The 14,220-nt window shown below is 51.2% G+C and overlaps 1 protein-coding gene across 1 annotated transcript; it reads right to left on the bottom strand.

The window, feature by feature from the left end:
• Positions 1-2,962: 2,962 nt before the first annotated feature.
• pcsk9 (proprotein convertase subtilisin/kexin type 9) lies at positions 2,963-13,956 on the bottom strand. The gene is made up of 12 exons (XM_028810729.2): positions 13,668-13,956; positions 7,450-7,641; positions 7,216-7,339; positions 7,012-7,145; positions 6,784-6,925; positions 6,335-6,531; positions 6,076-6,259; positions 5,822-5,992; positions 3,908-4,056; positions 3,638-3,818; positions 3,382-3,563; positions 2,963-3,296 (listed from the first exon to the last, which is right to left on the bottom strand). The coding sequence occupies exons 1-12, from the start codon at positions 13,842-13,844 to the stop codon at positions 3,096-3,098; spliced, it is 2,034 nt and encodes a 677-aa protein (XP_028666562.2). The 5' UTR covers positions 13,845-13,956; the 3' UTR covers positions 2,963-3,095.
• Positions 13,957-14,220: the final 264 nt, after the last annotated feature.

Genomic DNA, 14,220 nt, shown 5'->3' with positions numbered 1-14,220 from the left:
CATGTTGTGCTCATAAGAGTTACTTCTGAACGTTCTGAGATCACTTCAGTTATGTCTTATTATCCGGTGCCCCCTGACTCGCCGGTATAAGAAAGACCCTTATATTGCAGTTTGGACGCATGCATTTACTGTCTCGTGCGCATCCACAGCGGTGGAAAGAACATTAAAAGAGGAGACTACGAGACTTGCACAACTCCAAGTCTGACCTTTTCAATTGTTATCGATGGCAATGGCATCCAAGTTCCATTGGCTTCCTGCGACAAATGTGCCGCCATACAGCGGGCGCGAGTGCGGCACGTCAGGTTTAAAGTGCCACGCGTATGCAGTAGTGTAAGGTCAAACTAAAGTGGCATTCGTGCCAAGCCTGTCAAAAGTAACAACTATCGTTACAAGCGAAGCGCGGATTTTGTTTGCAGGAATGTTGAGCTTTGCGACACAATGTCTGATGTCAGTGGTCGACACGGCTGCCAAAACTGGAAAGTCAGAAGTTTAAAGAGAGTCTGCTAATCTCGCGACACGCTGTTAGAAAAAGCCCGAAGACATCACATGCTAGAGATCGTCAGTAATTAGGGCTGATGTATGGAAAGAAAACGTCTTTCATATCTGCTACCATCCGTTATAATAATGAGAGCTCCAATCTTGTGTCCAGGGTGCTGTTTGCAACCCCATTTAAAGCAGGTTCGATTAAAACGGGTGAATGCATTCGCGCTTTACTGTCTGAAAAACTTAAAATTTGAGTTTTCAGAATTGCCGGTCACTGACACGAAACAGGCTTCTCAATCACGCGTGACTTTTTCCCTTAATAGAAGCAAAGTGTTTCTGCGGGCTGGAGTGGGACAAATGACGTCTTTTGGGAGCAGGTGGGCGCGGATTTAAAAAATCCGTCCCGCGCAGATCTCCACCTAAAATAAAAATGGTTTTTACGCGCGCACTTTACTGTATAACGGGGTGGGGCGGGGCGAGGGGCAGGGCTTAGTGTCTCCATGGAGACAGGTACCCGGCGTAGGCACTTGGCATCCCTAAATGTGGAATCTGCGCCGCCGCTCGAGCTCTCCCGGCCCGGTGCGCTGGTGCCTCGGCGGTGACCGCTCTTTGTGTGCTCGCTGTGTTTCTCTTCACACGTTTGCCTTTTTTTTTTCTGCCTTGTCTCATGCCCACCCGCATGCCATGCGCAGAGGCAGAGCTAACCACACGTGTCTTCAGATGCTCCTAGCTGTTCACTTTCTCTTTTTACCGTCCATGGCTCTCATTTTCAGTGCGTCTGAGAATTTGAACCCAAGTCTGTCCCGACACCTCTACGCAGTCGGACTTTTTATTTGATGGTTTTTTTGTTTGTCTTCTCAGATGTTCGGTCCTGAGCGGTTCTTATCCTGTGCCTTAACACGGCTGCACTGGGAGCACTGGTTTTGAGGAAGATGCCCGACGTGTGCCCGAGTTTACGTCTAGGGAGCACCGCTGCCACCCTGGGTGCCCCTCAGAAGTGTAGCAAAGTGTAATATGTTATTTATAATTTCGCTTTGTTTTAGTTATGAACTTCCCCAAAATTAGTTGATCATTGTAAATAGTTAATAGCATGCTGACAATCTAATCTGTTGGGCGTTAATTAGCGTCACACCTCACAACCTACGTGCGATACGACACGTTATTTGGCTCTAAGCGCGGTGGACGATGTGGGGGTAGGTTGTGGTTTCAGTTCTCCAAGGGTTTTCCTGATTTTTATGTCATTTATTTTATATAAATAATTTGTAATTGGCTTTCTTTATTATTTGATAGGCATAGGGGAGAAGCTGCTTATGTGACGCCCTGCCCCCTTTTTTCCTTTTGGAAAGTTTCTTGGAGAGGAAAATAAAAGTAGGGCGGCACGGTGGCGCAGTGGGTAGCGCTGCTGCCTCACAGTTAGGTGACCCGGGTTCGCTTCCTTGGTCCTCCCTGCGTGGAGTTTGCATGTTCTCCCCGTGTCTGCGTGGGTTTCCTCCCACAGTCCAAAGACATGCAGGTTAGGTGCATTGGCGATTCTAAATTGTGCTTGGTGTGTGTGTGTGTGCTCTGCGGTGGGCTGGCGCCCTGCCCCGGGGTTTGTTTCCTGCCTTGAACCCTGTGTTGGCTGGGATTGGCTCCAGCTGACCCCCGTGACCCTGTAGTTAGGAAATAGCGGGTTGGATAATGGATGGATGGCAAATAAAAGTTTCTATTTTGGTCCTACGTGCCTCTGATTTGACGATCATTTACACGACGCGGATTGCAGTCGGTTACACTAAACCTTTTACAGGCTCTCGAGATTCCAAAGTGAAGATTCCTGGCATCTCGAGTGACACCTCGGACCAATCTTGAGGTGACCAGCGAGACTCTGCATCAGCCAGTTCAGGATGAGGAATTCCCAGGATGCTCTTATTCTTTATATCACAAGCATCGCTTTTCTGGGGGTTTCCCACTTGGATCTGTCAGACGTGCCCATGCGGGTCTCGGGCTCACAATGGCTCTAGTTCATTCACGTGGGGTTTCATCTGCTGGTTCTGTCCAATGGCGACCTTTTATGTGTTCGCATTGTTTTGGTCCAAGTCAGAGAGAATCGACGGGCGTTCTGAGATTTGCTAAGACTTGTAAGGGACGCCCATGGGAGATTCCTGGAATTGTGCGACCTTTAATTTTATTTTATAAACGTGACCTGAGAGCCTGCACTGGCGAACGCCACACACTTGACCGTCTCTTTTCTAGCGTGGCAGGGGTCGGGAGTGGACGAGGGTCCACGCGGTTTTTATTCCTGCTGGTCGTCTCTGCTGTGAATGCGCTGGTGACGTGACAGTCGTGCAGCGCTGCATGTGGACGGCGAGTTTTCATTTTCATTTCCACTTTCATTTGTCATTTCTTCCTGCAGTTTGATAAGCAGACTTTTTCCTGAATTACCTGGAATGCACAGCCCGTACGCCGCTTCTTCTTCAAACACACACACGCACGCACACACTTCTTTAAAAAATACAATTTATTATAAAAACTGCATCAATAAATATAGATAGGAGTCTGCAGCAGATGGCGCGGCAGGAGGTCAGTCAGGTCCTCGACGGCGGAGTGTCTGGGCTCACCTGGTGGGCGTGGCTTCACTTGTGGTTGCTGGCGGAGGTGCTGAGCTCCGATTGGCTGTCACGGCAGCAGATGGCGACGGCCGCCGCCCCCTTGCCGCCCCCCGAGCTGTGCACCACGCAGGTGTCGTCCAGGGCGTAGGCGCCATGCGTGTCGGAGCCCCGGGAGTAAGCGTTGCAGCCGGTCAGCGTCCAGCCCTCCTCGCAGGACACGAGCACCTGCACCCCAATGAAGAGGCAGAACGGGTTTAAGCCTTCACGGCACCACCAAGACCACCCACCTGCTGGACGGCCCTCACTGTACCTTCTCTGTAAATCCTATGGAGCCGTTCTCCTTCACTTTGCATTCCATGCTGGGCGCGTGGCAGCAGGTGGCATGTACGTCGGTGCCCTCTCGGCCAGAGCACTCCCAGGGCTTGTCATTGTGAGCGCGCTGGGGCTTCATGCTGTCACTCAGCCGTCCTGCAGTGGACCGGGAGCCGCAGCCTGTGGAGGGGCAGAGAGAGCAGACAGTGCCACCTGCGGGCTCCTCCATCACACGCCACCTGGCAGCTACTTACCTGTCAGTATGTGGTCCTCCTTCAGGCAGCCCACCACCCTCTTGTCTGCCTTGTTCTTGGTGCCCACACTGCTGTAGGTGAGACATGTGGCCTTCTGCCAGGTGCAGCACCTGGCCACTGCATACACTCCCTGTCCTCCAAAAGCATTATGGGCAACGCATTCCTTGCGACCCTCGTGGTCCTGCAGGGAGATGGCAGGTGTTTGGAAAAGTAACAAATGGGGAAGGGAGCCGCAAGTTGGAGACGTAACCACCAGTGAAGTCCGCGCACCTGCATGTGATCACCTTGCCGGTTTCCATTTGTGGAGAAGCTGGAACAGCTGAACATCTCCTCGCCTCTCCTGCAGTGTGCGACCGCCGTGGCCAAACGGGAAAATCCCGACTTCTCGGACCACACGGAGCGACAGAGCAGCCGCTCTCCTGGGGACGAGAGAGGGAGAGAAGTGACGGCAGGGTTCATTCTAGAATGTGACTGGAGTGACATGGCATGAGTGGGGCGGGGCCAGGGGAGGGGCCTGACAGCAGTGCGTTTGGGGCGTGGTTTAAACTAGTAGCAAGTGGGGTGGAGCATGAGCTCTGTCAGTCTTGGGGTGGGGGGCGGGACTTGAGCTGACCTTGTCCTTATTATTCATTGTGCCTTTGTCTTCAGAGTTCTGGTGGTGGCCTTTGACAATGTGCTCAGTTTAATGGTGTCAGGAGTCACTCTGAGGCTGCTCTTCAGGGTGGTTGTTTTAGGGGCAGCTCTGCTCTGGAGTGAAGCCATTTTACTTATTTGGCTGACACCTTTATGATACAATTGGTTCCATTTTATTTTGGTTTTCCAAGTGGAGCCCAGGCAGGTGACGCGACTTGCTCAGGGTCACACATGGTGTCAGTAGTGGGATTTGAACCCACAAGCTCAGGGTCTGAAGTCCACAGCCTTAACCTCTACAGCACACTGCCACGGTATAGGGGGAGGTGGGGTGTGACTGGACCAGCACATGTGGGCGGGGCCTGGATACAGTCCATCTTAGGGGCGGGACTTGAGCTCATCCCATAGTTTATTTTACAGTTGCCTGCATTTCAGTGTGGGACTTGAAGATCAGAGAAGGACTTTATCATCTACAGTGTGACCACAGCACCGTCCGGTCTGGAGATGGGGCTAACTCCCTGTGAAGGTGGAGCGGGTCCTGAGCCCATTACTTATTCTGCTACAGCCTGTGGTCTGGGGGTGGAGCCTGGGCACAGTCCATCCTGGGGGTGGGACTTGAGCACCTCCTGTATTTGCATGTTACTGCAGAACCAGGGCATCAGTCCTAAGGTATGGCCCGAGTGAAGTTTGGGCAGGGTGCGACAGAGTGGGGGTCCAACCTGGGGGTAGAGCCTGACAGCAGTGTGTTGTGAGGGTGAGTTTTGAATTCGTTACTTACACTAGAGTGTGACTGGACTGAACCCCATGTTCAACGGGTAGAACGCGAGCCCAGGCAGTGCCAGTTTGTGTGGGTGAAGTCTGAGAGCATTGAGGACTGGACACTTATTGTAAGGGGTGGGGCCTGTGCATAGTCCCTGCCAATCTGGGTAGGTGGAGCCTGAGAACAGTGAGTTTTAGGGGTGGGGTCTTGAACTCATTATTTATACTAGAGCATGATAGGGGTGGAGTCTGTTGTGTGGGCGGACCTTGAGGACAGCTGGAGCCATATTGTGTGGGTGGGGCCAGAGAACAGTGAGTTTTAGGGGAGGGTCTTGAACTTTCACTTACTATGTGATGTGATTGGTTACTGAGTGTAGTCAGTGCCAGTCTGTGGGGGTGGGGCCTGACTACAGTGAGTTTTAATTGGGCGGCTCTTGAGCTCCTCACTTACTGTGCTGTGTGACTGGAGTGGTAATGGACTGCAGCCTGAGTATAGCTGGTGCTGGTCTGTGTAGGGGTGGAGCCTGACATCAGTGAGTTTTAGGGGTGGGGTCTTGAACTCATTATTTATACTAGAGCATAACTGGGGTGGAGTCTGTTGTGGGCCTGTGTGGGTGTGGCCTGAGAACGGTGTGTATTGAACACTTCTGCCATTGGCCGTATTGTGGGTCCTGGGGCTTTAGTTCAGTTTGATTGGCTGAAGGGTCTTGAACCCACCGCAGAGTGTGACTGACAGTGTTCTGTGTGCGGCTGTCAGATTCCAAGTGCAGCCCCCTGCTTGCGTGGGCCGTTTACCTGCTGTGACCTCAGAGGGGAGGCGAGCCACCATGTTGGGAGTGACCATTCGATGCCCCTCGGGGAACTCGGCCTCATTGATGGCCCCCTTGGACGAGTAGTGCAGCAGCTCCTGCAGCAGCGCGGGCGCCGTGAGGTTCGGGTTGGCATTGAGGATGACAGCAGCGATCCCTGAAAGCCAATAAAGAGAAGCGTGTCAGGCAAGCAGTGTCCACACGCCCAGCACGAGGACACTGTCCATCACCCGGACCCACCTGCGACGTGAGCAGCAGCCTGGGACGTGCCACTCTTGGCTGTGAAGCAGGTGGTGCAGTCGCTGGACGCGCTCACTATGTTGTCCCCAGGAGCGAAAATGTCAACGCAGCGGCCAAAGTTGGACCCCAAGGTCCCCACGTTCATCAGCTGGTCCTGGTAATTTGTGGCCCCCACCGTTATGACCTGCGAGAGATGAACCCTGAGTGACTGGGACACCCTAAAGCTTAGCCCCCCCACCATCGGTGTCGATGGCCGTACCTCCGGCTCTGACGCAGGCGAGTACAGGCAGGCATCCTCTCTGTAGTTCCCTGCGGCGGCGATGAGCACCACGCCGGTTTGGACCATCAGGCTGCAGACGGCGTTGAGCGTTCGGCTGTAACCCCCCGTAAGGGGCAGCAGAGTGACCATGGGGCTGTAGGGCTGGACAATCAAAGTGCTGCGGATGAACTCGAGAGCTGCAAGACAGACCGAGAGGTGGTGGGTCAGGAGTGACCACTAGGTGGCATTTGACATGTCCACAAATAACAAAGTGCTGACTCATTGGCAGATTAAAGCGAGGAAGAGTATGATGGGCATCTCCCACCATGGCACATCCAAGGATTCATTAAAGTGGCCGGACTATTGGGACTGGCGACCACTGAGGAGGACATCGTCACTGGTCATCACACCTGCTCAATGGGACTGAAGCACCTGACTTAAGTTCTCACCTGCCAGGATGCCGCTCATTGTCCCTTTGCCCTGGCAGTTCAGGACCCTCAGGCTTCGCACAGAACTTCCCTTTGCCACTCCAGAGTCCCGCCCACTCACGATGCCAGCCATGTGGGTGCCATGACTGTCACATTTGCTAGCCTGTGAAAGAAAGAGATATTGGGAGATATGTATGGACCTCCTACATGATGGTGGTCTGAGTAGCTGCCAGGGGGCTCTGAGCTCACCTGTCGATGTTGCCGGGTGCTGTCCTCTTCGGGGACGTTGTCAAAGTCTGTGACCAGAATCCGACCGTCGATCTCACGGTGGTCACTCTGAACACTGGTATCAAGCAGGTAGACCTCCACTTGCTCTCCGTCGTCTGGTGAAAAAGAAGGTGCCATCAACTGGGGCCTGGTGCCACCATGCCGGGCACACCTGGCATTACCTACTTGGAGGACTGTACTTCCCAGCTCCGTGCTGCGTCTGCACGATCCTGTCCAGGTTCCAGGGGATGCTCTGCGCAAACACCAGTGAGTCTTCCTCAATGTAGTGAACGTGGGGCAGCTTCAGGGCCTGCGAGAGAAGAATGGGGGGGAGATGAGCGACTTGCCAGCCTACCCTGTGCAGGCTGCTGCCAACGGGGACAAGCTGGTACTCTCCAGCGAGCTCATTGGTCACCTTACCAGGTGGAGGACATCGCTGCTCATCTTGACAATGAAGCCTCTGAAGGTGTGGACAAACACGTGGACCACCTCCACCAGGTAGCCCCTCCTGGCAGCCTTCGCCTCCAGCCGCTGGATTGTCCGCTCCACGTGTGACTTGTGAGTCTCGGCCTTCAGCACCACCACGTAGTGGCCGGGCAGCCGCCAGTCTTCCTGTGAAGGAGAAGAAAAAACTGTGACAATGAAGTGGTCAGTCATGGGGGGGCTGCACTAATGACCCTAATTAAGCGTGAAGCCCCTGAGGGCACCGGCCAGTGTCAGTTATCTGACTGCTGACCACCGGCAGCTTGGCATGTTGTGGGCGATGAGCTTTTGATGTTTTGTTTCTTCTCATGTCTCTGACTGGGTGACCTCAAGACCCCCGTGGTCCTGACTGGCAGGTTGTGCTGACCCTGTGCCCTCCAGGCTAAGTAAAGGAATGCTGGACGCTGCCCGGGGTCCCTGCCGGTGAATGGACAACAGTAGATGGTGTGTGCGTCTGTGTGTGTGCCAACTCAGCCACCACTAGTCAGAGAGTCTATGGGTGACCTGGTGACGAAAAGGTGGCTGGCATCATTGCTGAAGGTGCCACGGCACATCAGACATCATTCACCGCCACAAATGGCTCGAATGTTACGTTTGACTTGTAGCCACAGTGGTTCATAACGAGAAACAATCGACACGCGTCTGGTTAGTCGGGTCCTCGAACGTTTTACCTGGGATTGCTCTTTAATCCTGAGGTGAAGATGTCACCATGTCATCTGCCATTTTCTAAACCCCAAGGCTGAGCAAACGTACATACGACAACCATTTGAGTTACTGCCATGATGGGTTACAGGCCAGTGAAGTCCGTTTACTTCTGAACCCGCTGGAGAGCAAACATGCAGCGGTAATCCAGAATGGCGCACCTGGCACACGCCCGCCAACAAAGACCTGCTGAACCAGTGAAGTTACGGAGAACACACTGCACCTCGTGTTGGAGTCAAATTACAACCAGAGCTCGCTTCGTGTCTCCACGTCTTTAAATGCAAAGACTAGCCAGCCACGTGACCTGGCGCGGACATGATTGGCACCCCCTGCCCTGCATGTACCTTCAGCGCCTGTTCTCAGTATCCACGTGGGTCTGGACCTGTCTTGAGCAGCGGCCCACCATTGCAAGTGTGGCACTGTACCATCCACTTCTCAGACTCAGCAGCTGTCTGCTTTCACATTTGCCATCTTTGGAGGTGACTCTCAGCGTGCCTCCTACACCTTTACTCCTCCTCTCTCTGAGCCAAACTGGCCAATCAGAGTGCTCGGTGGAACCACACCCACCCACACACACACAGAGACCTCAGTGTTTTCTCATATAGCAGAGAGATGCTGTTGGCTGCGGCTTTCACTAACGCCATCCATTTTCCTAACCTGCTTATCCAGGGGAATCAGAAGGAAGCTGGAGCCTCTCCTGGCAATCATGGGGCACAAAGTGGGAACAACACCAGGATGGGATGCCAGTCCATTACACAGATGAGCCGATTTAGCATCGCCATACCACCTAACCTGCATGTCTTTGGGAGGAAACCCTGGAACACATGGGGAGAGCATGCAAAGTTCACCCAGGATGTGAAGCCTGGCACTACCAATGTGCCACCATACCATGATAATACATGGGTGTTGTAAGCTGATGTGACTTTTTTATTCTCTTTATATATACTGTATATAGTATATACACAATGTTTATTTTATATTCTTTATTCTGTAAAGGGGGCTAACCTTGAAAATCCAGAAGTGGTCTTTCTCCAGTGGTGCCCACTGCTAATGACCGGTGGGGTTCAGAGATTTCTCAGGTAAGGCAGGCTGAAGTGTCAAGGTGAGTGGCACCCATGCAAATTAGAAAATGCCACTAATCAATAAAGACCCCCTAAACTGGGAGGGGTGGTCAAGCTCAGTTTTATATCAAACACGGGCCAGAACACACCAACTCACACTGACTGCCACATTTTCCTTACACATGATGCCCGCGGGTTCCTCTCTGCCCATTTCAATTCGGCCTTACAGCTCTCTTGAGACCCCCCCTGCTATCTTTCTTAGCTTTTCCTTCTTGGATGCCGGGGTCTGCAGGACTGAAGTCAGCGCTGGGTAGAAGAAAAAGTGCATTGGCACATAAAGTGGGCTGAGAGTGCCAGTCAGCATAGCGGCCAGCGTTTGCTGCACACCTGCGTTAACGTGTGCCATGTGTGACTGGCACTGGAGTAAACACACAGATGACATTCAGAGTTGATCAGAACCAAGCAGCGGTCCCACTGCACACAAGTAAAGGTGCAAATGCGTTTTCTGTCCTCATACAACAGTCGAGTCAGCGGAAAAGACAAAGAATGGCACCACCATGCCATGATAAGGGGGCAGCCTCAGAAAGTGAGCTACTCCCAATTTTGCCATCATGTTTATTGGCAGGGTGGCACACAGCCTTTTTTTCACTTCTATTCCAGGTGCAGGTCGGTACAAGTGGGCACTTGGAACATTTTATTAATGCCAAGTGTGAATGCAATCTGGCAAGATTATATGGGGACACCCTCAGCGTTATCAAACGCATGTTAAAGGGGGTCATTGAGAAAACTGGCGTCACTGCGGGCCCCTGTGCTGAATATTACTGAAGTGGGCTGTCAATAAAAATGGCCAAAGCTCAGATGGGGTCCACCGGACTCGCATTTGACACCCATCGTCATCAATGTAAAGTGGCACCACGGACTGAAGCAGGACACGGGCATCAGTTGGTATGTCCTGACGCTTTACTGACTGACACAAGAGCCTGCTGTCATTTATAACGGGCACGCTGGGTTTAAGCCAATCATATAAAGGGGCGTGGATGGTGACAGAACAATCTGCTCGTTTGTGCCACCACCAGTCCAGCTGACTTAGGAGGGACGTGTGTGACCACAATTCACGTCTCAGATGGCCACTGGACTGCTCACGGGAGTTCTGAAAAAAACATTAAAAAATGGCAGACACATGAGGAGGATTTTGTGACGCAGCTGACTGTCCCCAAACAAGTGGCACAGATGACGTCATTCCTTTAAGGGCTCGTGGGTTTCTATAGAGAAAGCCCTTCCCATAGACAAGTAGACGGGCTTCAGTTTTCAACTTTGTGTTACTGTCAGCATAGACAGGTGGGGGTGCTGGGGGGTCTTTCTTCCCTTTTTCACCCTTTATCAGGATGGCCCCAGCATCTCCTGCTCTGAATTCTCCATCCCCTATCAAGTCCACCTAATCCAGCTCAGGAGCGCAGGAGTACCGCTGTGAGAAGTTGGGTGAGACCCCACACTACGTTTTTACCCCTAGACATCGACCTCAGTCAACCCGCAGATGGACCTCCACTCAGATTTTAATGGCTGACGTGACATTTCTCTCCATCCGTTGTTGTTTTTGTTGGTGGAGATACAGAACCTACCCTGGCAGCAGATGGGCACAAAGGGCCGCACCGGGACTTGCATGCAGCCCTGGAGATGTGACGTGGTCGCGCTGTTATAAAATCATCTCCTTCCATCCATCCATTTTCTTAATCCGCCTATGTTTCTAGGGTGGGGTTCTGGGGCAAATGGGGCCCATCCCAGCAAACACAAGCTTGGGGGTCTCTCACACACACACACACAACGCCAATCCACCTGACCTGTATGTCTTTGGGCAGTGGAAGCAAACTGGAACACCAGGAGGGACCACCACACGCACACGGCGAGAATACGCAAACTCCACGCAGGGACCACCCAGGACGTTAATCCTGACCTCCGACAGCAGCAGCGCTCTCACTGCGCCACCGTGCCGAATACAATACAATGAATTATGTGATATGCGGCGGGTTAAAGGTGATCAGGTTACTGTATAATTTATGCCGCACTTTTGTTTTATTATTTTATACAAACCGGCGGGAAAAAGTGTTGCCCACGACCCACTCGCGCACGCGCACACACGGCCAATTACACCTCGCCGGGCAACAAAACCAGCGGGGCTTTCGGCAAGAAACGAAGTCAGAAATGTTGGGGCTCGTCAGCTTTAGGAAGCCTTCGGGCTGAAAACGGCGCCGGTGCGCAACGAGGTTTGCTGGGTCCGCTTTTTGGGGGGGGGGGGGGAAGCCTGGTGATTACGTCACAGATCCAACACAACTAAAAGGAAAGCCCCACGAGTGACTGGGCGGGGCGTGTCTGTTCGGCTCGAGACGGCTGTGAAGACTTTAGAGGGTCTTCGAGAACAGAAAGGGTCCGCATCGCTACATTTGTTTACATGCTTGTCTATCACTCTAACCCTAACGCTTTCCCATCAGTCTAGCTACTTGTTATGAGTGTTTGATACCCAACTAAATGTTACCTTTTTATAGCATCTTCCACATCCATCTCTATTATATAGTGCCTTTCACATGTCTTTCATAACCAATTCTTTGTTTTCCTTTTACATAGCACCCCCATATCGATCAATACTATAATGAATTTCACACGTGATTGGATTTGTACGTAACACCTTCCACATCTATCTATTATATTGTGTCTTTCAAACGTTTTTTCATACAGCACCTTCCATACCCCCCTATTACACAGTGACTTTTACATTAATCACTTCTATAGTGTCTTTTATGTCTAATTGAGCTTTTATTTAGAACCCTCCATATTCATCTATTACAGCGTGTCTTAAACATCTATCTGCTCATATAGTGCCTTTCATACCTAATTGAATGTTCTTTTTTCTATTTAACGCCTGTCCGGGATTTGTTTTTGCCTTCCATCCTATGCCAGCTGTGATAGGCACCAGCACCTCCGCCACCCTGAACTGGATTAAGCTGGTTAGAATATGACATATCTATCTATTATATAGCGCCTTTCTCATCTACCTGTTAAATAATGTCTCTTAAACTTGATTGATATTTTTTTCGATGATCATCTCTCTGTGTTTTATGGCGCCTTTCACATCTATCTATCTATCTATCTATCTATCTATCTATCTATCTATCTATTATATAGTGCCTTTCACTCTATCTATCTATCTATCTATCTATCTATCTATCTATCTATCTATCTATCTATCTATCTATCTATCTTATAGTGCCTTTCACTCTATCTATCTATCTATCTATCTATCTATCTATCTATCTATCTATCTATCTATCTATCTATCTATCTTATAGTGCCTTTCACTCTATCTATCTATCTATCTATCTATCTATCTATCTATCTATCTATCTATCTATCTATCTATCTATCTATCTATTATATAGTGCCTTTCAATCTATCTATCTATCTATCTATCTATCTATCTATCTATCTATCTATCTATCTATCTATCTATCTATCTATTATATAGTGCCTTTCACTCTATCTATCTATCTATCTATCTATCTATCTATCTATCTATCTATCTATCTATCTATCTATCTTACAGTGCCTTTCACTCTATCTATCTATCTATCTATCTATCTATCTATCTATCTATCTATCTATCTATCTATCTATCTTATAGTGCCTTTCAAATCTATCTATCTATCTATCTATCTATGCGCGACGTCTGTCGGACCGCCAAACAAGCCGAGCCGAGCGGAGCTCCCGACTCCGATCGCAGGGGACAGACAAGTCCATTCGGCATGGCAGGAGTCGCAGCGCGGGCACCGGGTGGGGTGAGGAGAGGGCATCGGGCTGGCCTGGAGCTGCCGGGGGCTCTTCTGCTTGTCGCCTGGTATTTAGCTCCTATATCTACTGTAGTGCAGCTCCTCTTATACTTATCTATGATATGGCGCCCTTCACGTCTATCTTTCTCTCGACTATATAGTGCCTTCTCCTCCTCTATCATATTATCGCACCTTTTATCCCTATTCATTATTATTTATTATTGTAGCTAACATTTAATTTGAGTTCCGCAGAAATGCCCCGAAGTCGACGGACTTTAATATCAAATTACGCGGTCGCAGCGGAGGCGGCCATGTCCAGTGCAGCAGGCTCTCTGGTCGTTTTCTCTACGGTTCTACTGCTCTGGGGGTCTTTTTCTATATTTTATTCCGCGTATTTCCCTTCTGCTGCCCGCCTTTCCCAGTGTTAGCCTATCATATGCTGTACTGGGACTCCCCTGGGCTCATCGTGACAGGCGCTATATTCTCTAGAAATGCTTGTCAGCTCCCGGTCGGGACACTCGGTTTAGCCGAGGATTGAGGTGTAGACAGCCCCCCAGCCCCCCCAAGAACTTACCTTGTTCGTCCGGTAGAAGTCGGCAGGCTGCTCCGCCCCCGGCTCCTGGCCAGAGTCCTCCTGGTTGATGAGTGACAGGACCATCTGGTGGTCGTCCTCGTCCACCTCCAACGCCGGACATGTCGTCAGGAGCCACAAGACAAGCAAGCGGCCGCAGCGCCGTGCCGCCATCCCCATCTCTAAACGGCCATCCCGCCGCCGGCCGCCCGTCACTCCTTTATTGTTGGGGGGCCGCGCTCGAGGCGGGATTTGTGACGTTTCGGGGGGATCACGCCACTGCACCTGTATCGGACCATCTCGTTTTGTTAATGAGTACCTGGCGGCGCCAATACGAGCGGCGTCGGATTTCAGGGAAGGGAGGAAAAAAAAAAAAAAAAAAAAACAACAGAACACCAAAACACCGTGACGTCACGGCCACCCGCGCACCAGCCTCATGCCAACGGTGTAGGTGGCACTCCGAGGGCCTCTTTCCGGACCGTTGGTCGTTTATATTGCCCCCACCCTTCTCTCTTAATTTCCTAACTTTTTCATTTTTATGCCTTCACCTTCCAGA

This window comes from Erpetoichthys calabaricus, chromosome 10, assembly GCF_900747795.2.
Source record: "Erpetoichthys calabaricus chromosome 10, fErpCal1.3, whole genome shotgun sequence".
NCBI classification, from domain to species: Eukaryota; Metazoa; Chordata; class Cladistia; order Polypteriformes; family Polypteridae; genus Erpetoichthys; species Erpetoichthys calabaricus.
The sequence above is the reverse complement of the archived record's forward strand: the minus strand, read 5'-3'. Positions and strand labels throughout refer to the sequence as shown.

Excerpts from the sequence above, each read along its gene's own strand:
- pcsk9 (XM_028810729.2), bottom strand. The coding sequence starts at position 13,844 with ATGGGGATGGCGGCACGGCGCTGCGGCCGCTTGCTTGTCTTGTGGCTC. Across the intron at positions 7,146-7,215 it reads TGGGAAGTACAGTCCTCCAA|ACGACGGAGAGCAAGTGGAG; the intron begins GTAGGTAATGCC and ends CTTTTTCACCAG. Across the intron at positions 3,564-3,637 it reads GGAGGACCACATACTGACAG|GCTGCGGCTCCCGGTCCACT; the intron begins GTAAGTAGCTGC and ends GCCCCTCCACAG.